This window comes from Heterocephalus glaber, unplaced genomic scaffold (assembly GCF_053883595.1).
Source record: "Heterocephalus glaber isolate CG9 unplaced genomic scaffold, H.glaber_assembly_v1.0 deba00001509, whole genome shotgun sequence".
Lineage (NCBI taxonomy): Eukaryota > Metazoa > Chordata > Mammalia > Rodentia > Bathyergidae > Heterocephalus > Heterocephalus glaber.
This window is the reverse complement of record NW_028258325.1, coordinates 49,288,012-49,294,253: the sequence shown is the minus strand read 5'-3', so window position 1 is coordinate 49,294,253 and position 6,242 is coordinate 49,288,012. Positions and strand designations below refer to the sequence as shown.

Below are 6,242 nucleotides of genomic sequence, written 5' to 3'. Positions count from 1 at the left end.
TTAAAATTTTTTTGTTTTAAAACATAATATCATGTTCAAATATTATTAAGAATAAATAGATTCATTTACATAAAATTTATAAACTTTTAATTTATTAATTAGCAAAATCATAACTCAGTGATTCAGTGAAATTCAAGAAGACCAGGGTGAGAATAAATACCAAAAACCTATGTTGTATGTGTTTACTTTACGGTATAAAGGAAAAAAGCTCAATCATTTGATTAGACAAGAATTGTTCTGAGAAATCATTGGCAGAGGACTGAAATTTTAGATATGACAGCCAAAAAGCCTTAGAGAGTGATTCTGAATAAATATTGAAATGAGAGCCATGACCCAATAGATTCATGTGCAAAGAGAATTGAAGCACAATAAATAAAACGTATCTTCAAGGAAGAGCCTACTTAGAGTATGAGAAAAAATTCAAGGAGCCAAATGACTTATAGGTAAAGAGTAAAGTGAGGTGTACTTGTTAACTTCCCATTACTGCCAGTATACCTGACACCCAAACCTTTAAAAAGGAGATTTATTATGTTTTATGGTTTCTGATGATTCATTCCATTGTTAGCTGGATCCAAGGCAGAAGAAATGTCATGATAGAAAGGCATGCAGGTACAAGGCTGTCAACCCAAGGCAGCCAGGAATCAGAGAGAGAACAAGAGAGCCAGAAAGAGAAGAAGGTTCCAGACCAAAAAAAAAAAAAAAAAAAAAAAAAAAAAAACCTTTAAAGGCACACTGTCAGTGATACACCTCCTCCAAACCAGCATTTTCAGCTATGAAGCCATGAATAGACCAATCCACTGATGAGTACCACACCCTATGATCCAGCAACCTTTCAAAAATCTCATCTTTGTGACTTTTGGAGAACTCTTCAGCTTTAAATCTTAATAGGAGGTGAGAACTATATCTATGTAGAAGGTATGATCATGATTAAATGAATAGGGCTAATATAAATGGTGTTAAATTATCTGGGAATTTATAGAGATTTTGCCTATTACTACCAGTGGACACCCATTAGTGGATGCAGGCTGAATCTTGGTAGGCCCTGTCTTATACTCAGACAGGATCTTAGTTGCTCCTCTCCAAAGAAGAAACAAAAGGGAGCCAGGACAGAGTGACAGAGTAGCTGGGCAGCAGAAGCAGTAATACAGGAGGGAGACGAAGAAGATGGATTGGCTATCATATCAGAGTATCTAAGATTAAACAAATAAATGGCTAGCTTTGACAACTGAATCATAAACAGGAATGTGATTGATGTCATTTCAAAATTTTCTTCTACATTCTGAACAAAAGCTTACAGAATGTTTAAAACTAATGCCCATATTCCAGAAATTGCATATTGGAGGTTTAAAGGACAGATGTAGTCTGTAGATTTGTTTTTGTTTGGCAGGCAGTTGTTTGGATCTAACATTTAAAAATTGGAAGAATTCTTGTAAAGTGTGATTTTTCAGATTATCTGAAAATGTCAGATAATTTGGTAATAATAGCCTCAGTATCTAAAGGAGCTGTGGAATGCATGCCTCATTTACATAAGACCTCGAACTTTCCAGTCTTTTTCCAGATACTGCCAGTATTGTAGTTGTAATACCCGCAACCAAAGTTAAGCTGAGTTACATCATCACATTTATTCTGTTCTTTTTCTTATAATATAGAAATATTTCATTATACAAATGTCTTTTTCAAATGTGGCAAAATAAAATATGTAGAGATTAGACTTCTGTTTTGTTTTTATTTTCTTGATTTACAGATTGATGTAGTCTGTTTTGTGTTGTTACAATGGAATACCTGACATTGGATTATTTATAATATAAAGAAAAATATTGATTTACAATTCTGGGGTCTGGAAAGGTCAATATAAACGTGCCAGAAGATGGCAAAGGGCTTTTTATTGCATTCCAGTGTGGAAAGTAAGAAAGTGAGAGAGAACAGCCACCCCTAAAAGCCAATTTTCAAAGGCATTTAACCCATCCAGGAGGACAGAGCTCTTATGGCTCTAATCACCTCTGAAGGACTCCACTCCCAGTACTGCTACACTGCCGGTTAAATTTTCCATGAGTTTGGGAGAGAAAAGACATTCAAAGTGTAGCATAGGTATATGAGCTTCCTACTTCTTCTACGTTTTATGTAATTTGATTATTTTTTATGTACATGAAAATAACTGACACACATTTGAGTTATACTTCAATTTTGGAAGGACAGATAAAATAATTTCATTGTCAACAAAGGCTATATTCAATTATGTCCTTATGTAAATTCTAACAGCAATGAGAAAAATTATTATGGATCTGGAAACCTTTTCACTTTTCTGATATTACTACATTCTGAAACTCTACCTTAATTGAAAACTTTATTTGGGACGCAGCCGCCAGTGCGGCCCGACCGAAGGGAGCATACAGGGTCCTTCCCCTGCAGCAACCCCCGGCTCTGCACCAACCACCAATCCCTCCTGGGCGAGGGATGCCCAGACTACTGCGAGGAACAAGAAAAAGTAAGGGTTGAACCCCTGCTGCGCCGGGGCCGATGTCCCTGAAGAAATGAGTGCTGGCTTGGCTCCAAGTAAGAGCACAATGTGTGTGTCAAACTTGTCTATCTCCCTGACAAACAACAACTTATACCGGAGATTTTCCAAGTATGCCAAAGCTATAAAGGTTACTGTAATGAAAGACAAAGATATGAGGAAGGGTAAAGGGGTTGCATTTATATTATTTTTAGATAAAGACTCTGCACAAAACTCCACCAGAGCCATAAACAACAAACAGTTGTTTGGTAGAGTGATAAAAGCAAGCATTGGTATTGACAATGGGAGAACAGCTGAATTCATGCAAAGGCGAAATTGCTTTGATGAATTGAAGTATTATGAATGTGGGGAAAGTGGACACTTAAGTTATGCCTGTCCGAAAAACATGCTGAGAGAACGTGAGCCTCCAAAAAAGAAAGAAAAGAAGAAGAAAAAGAAAATTGCTTACCCTAAAAAAATTGAGGACACAGCAGAAAGTGAAAACGAAGGGGAAGACCCGGCTCTCAACAGTCTCAGCCAAGCCATCGCGTCCCAACAAGCCAAGACTGAGGAACAGAAAAAATGGAAACTCAGTGCAGGAGGCCCCTCAACATCAGAGGATTTATGGCGCCTGAGAATAAAGAAGAGCACTTACTTCAGTGATGAGGAAGAATTTAGTGATTAGAATTTCATAATGTAAATGTCAGGAAAATAAAAATCATCTGCAGTACAAATTATTTGCATATAAGAACACTTAGGACCAAATAGTAACTTTTTACCATAAAACAGTGCTTAGAAGATGAAAAATAATTTTTTAAATTATCATGTTTCCAGCTGAGTGCAGTGACATACTATTGTAATCCCAGCACTCTGGGAGGCTGAGGCAGGAGGACTGCAGATTCAAGCCCACCCTGGGCAATTTAGCTAGTTAGCCAAACCCTGCCTCAAAATAAAAGATAATTTAAAAAGTTACACTGAGGATATAATATAGCTCAGTGTGAAGGCCTTGGGTTCAATTCCCCCTACAGAAGATTATGTTTCTACCTTACCTTGGCATACTATGGGCTTAACATCTCTAATCCAAAAATCCAGAATGCTCAAGTGGAAAATTCCACACCATGCAAATATGATTCATTGGCATTATGAAAACTGTATCCAATTGCTTTCAGGTTCTGTATGGAAGGCATTTATGAAGCATAAGTGAAATTCATGCTTAGACTGAGGTTCCATCCAAAACATATCACTTTCTGTACAGGTACATATTCCAAAATACTTCTGGTATCAATGTTTTCATTTGTTTGGTTTGGTTATGAGACAGGGTCTTCCTATATAGTTCAGGCTGGTCTTGAACTCACTACATAGTAGCCCAGGCTAGCCTCAAACTTAAGATGATCCTTCCACTTCAGCCTCCAAAGTGCTGGGATTAGGAGAAGAATACCACTGCACTTGGGTGGTCCCAAGAATTTGGGATAAGGGATACTCTGCCTGTACTAAAACTCAAGATTTGTATTAATAATCAAACTTGAAAAATAAGTAATTTTAATAAAAACAAAACAAATACCAAAAAATCTATTAGGGAACATATTCTTTACTTAAGCATTCTATCACCTCTGATTCAATTATTTATTTGTCACTTAGGAGAAATAGCTATAAAATTAGTATATACTGTCTTAAACCATATGTTGGTTGATTTCTTATTGTAATTATGAAATCCTGTATGGAGAACAAATACATTTATCCATATTTCTATTTAATACACTCCTTATTTTTGGATAAATTAAAAAAAATCTGAATAGCTCTCCGTTTCTTAAATAATAGTGTACATTTGGTTAATTAGTTTTCTGTTTTTGAGGGAGAGGAGGTCATAGTGCTTACTGCATATTTAGGAGTCTGATAATTGGCCTTCAGATGACTGAAGAATTTGCAAGGAGTGTTGTTAGCGGCAGCTCAGCAAAATTATTACTATCAATTGTCAAGCTGACAGAGCTTCAGGTTGTGAGTGATATAAATGCTGACTCAGGTCCCCAAATTTACCTCAGATATATGGATAATTTGGTACAAAGTGCTTTTTCTCCCTGTGCCCAATTTTCTTCATTTATAAAAGGAAAATAAGAGTACTTATCTCAAAATCCTGTGAAGACTAAGTAAAAATACTGATTGATAGTGTGTTGTATCCTTGCATTAATATGTTATTTCTGTACTTTGATAATAGGATATCTTAAATTGTATTTAGGTTCTTTAAATACACTTATTCTTTTAAACAACTGCTGTCATTTGAAATTCTGTGCCATGGTCCTGAATATAATTCTAATAAGATAAGAAATAGTAAACTTGATGGAATTCTTAATTTTATACAAAAAAAATCTAGATATTTATTTGAAATTTTATAGGACAGCAAACCAAATATTACTATTGGGGGATTTATTTTTCCTCTAAATGACACAACTAGTAAGTTGTGGATTGAGTGTCTTAAAATCCCAATTTTGTTTATAGTTCATGGACAAAGAAATAGATTCTCTTTTGTCTTGTTAATACTTTTGGATAGAATTATTTTTAAAGCTAAACTCATTTAGTTCTGACATACAGTAGGTCCAGATTGTTTATATTAGAACTGGATAACACCAGAGAGACTTGCAGGTTTTGAGTTACAAATTGCCATGTAAAATATAAATTTTCTATGAATAGCCAGCTAGATTTAAATGGCCTGAATTTGTACTTGACTATGTAACATTAGAAAAATTATTTTATATGCCTAATTTTTTTCACAATAGTATTTTGATGATATTGAAATGATCTCTTTGATATTTTCTACTTAGGGATACATAAAATGAGACAAATTACTGGATTTCATTTACAATCACTGTCACAGAGTCTGGGCTTTGTAAATTATGGTAATCATTACTCCTAGTCAAGCGCAGTGGACGTGCAAAGGGATGTGAAATGAGGTTGTATTGTGGGTTGCATTGTGTTCCCCTAAAATTTATGCTGAAATCCTAACCCCAAAACCTGAGCATGTAAACTTTTTGCAAAATAGGGTCACTGAAGATGATCCTGTTAGTGAAAGTGATTAGTTAAGATAACATTCTTCTGAAAGAGGAGGGTGTTTAGCCTAAAATGATTGGTATGCTTATAAAAGGGAGAAATTTAGAGAAAGACATACTGAGCTTTTCAAGTGAAAATAGAGGTGGAATCAACATGACACAGCAGACTCCAAAATATATCAGTCACTGCCAAATCACAGGAAGCTGGGGCCAGACCCAGAGTGGGTTCTTCCATATAGCACTCAAAGGAACAACACCACCAATATCTTGATTTGGGACTTCAAGTCTTTAGAATGGTGAGATAATAAATTTATGTTGTATCAGCAACCAGTGTTGTGCTATATCAGCCTTAGGAAACTAGTATATATAGTAAATAGTAATTGTCTACAGATAAAAAAACTAGAAATTTTAATTTTTGAATTTATATCTTTTTTCACAAGCTAAAATTCATGTGTAATAGTTGTAATAACTAAAATTGTACACATGCATACACATTTTCATTTCACAGATTTAAAATTAAAGGAATTAGGGCCGGGGATTTAGCTCAGTGGTTCTGCCACCTGCCTTGCAAGTGCAAGGACCCGAGTTCGATCCCTGGTACCAAAAAAAGAAAAAATTAAAGGAATTAAGATCTTTTATATACATGTGCCAATTGCACAAAAATATGTAAATATTACATATTGCAAAGGTACAAAAAAAGAAGGAAA

At 35.1% G+C, this 6,242-nt stretch overlaps 1 protein-coding gene across 1 annotated transcript; it reads left to right on the top strand.

Annotated features, from left to right (window-relative positions):
* Positions 1–2,531: 2,531 nt before the first annotated feature.
* LOC101715917 (zinc finger CCHC-type and RNA-binding motif-containing protein 1) lies at positions 2,532–3,179 on the top strand. The gene has a single exon (XM_004849676.3). The coding sequence runs from the start codon at positions 2,532–2,534 to the stop codon at positions 3,177–3,179; it is 648 nt and encodes a 215-aa protein (XP_004849733.2).
* Positions 3,180–6,242: the final 3,063 nt, after the last annotated feature.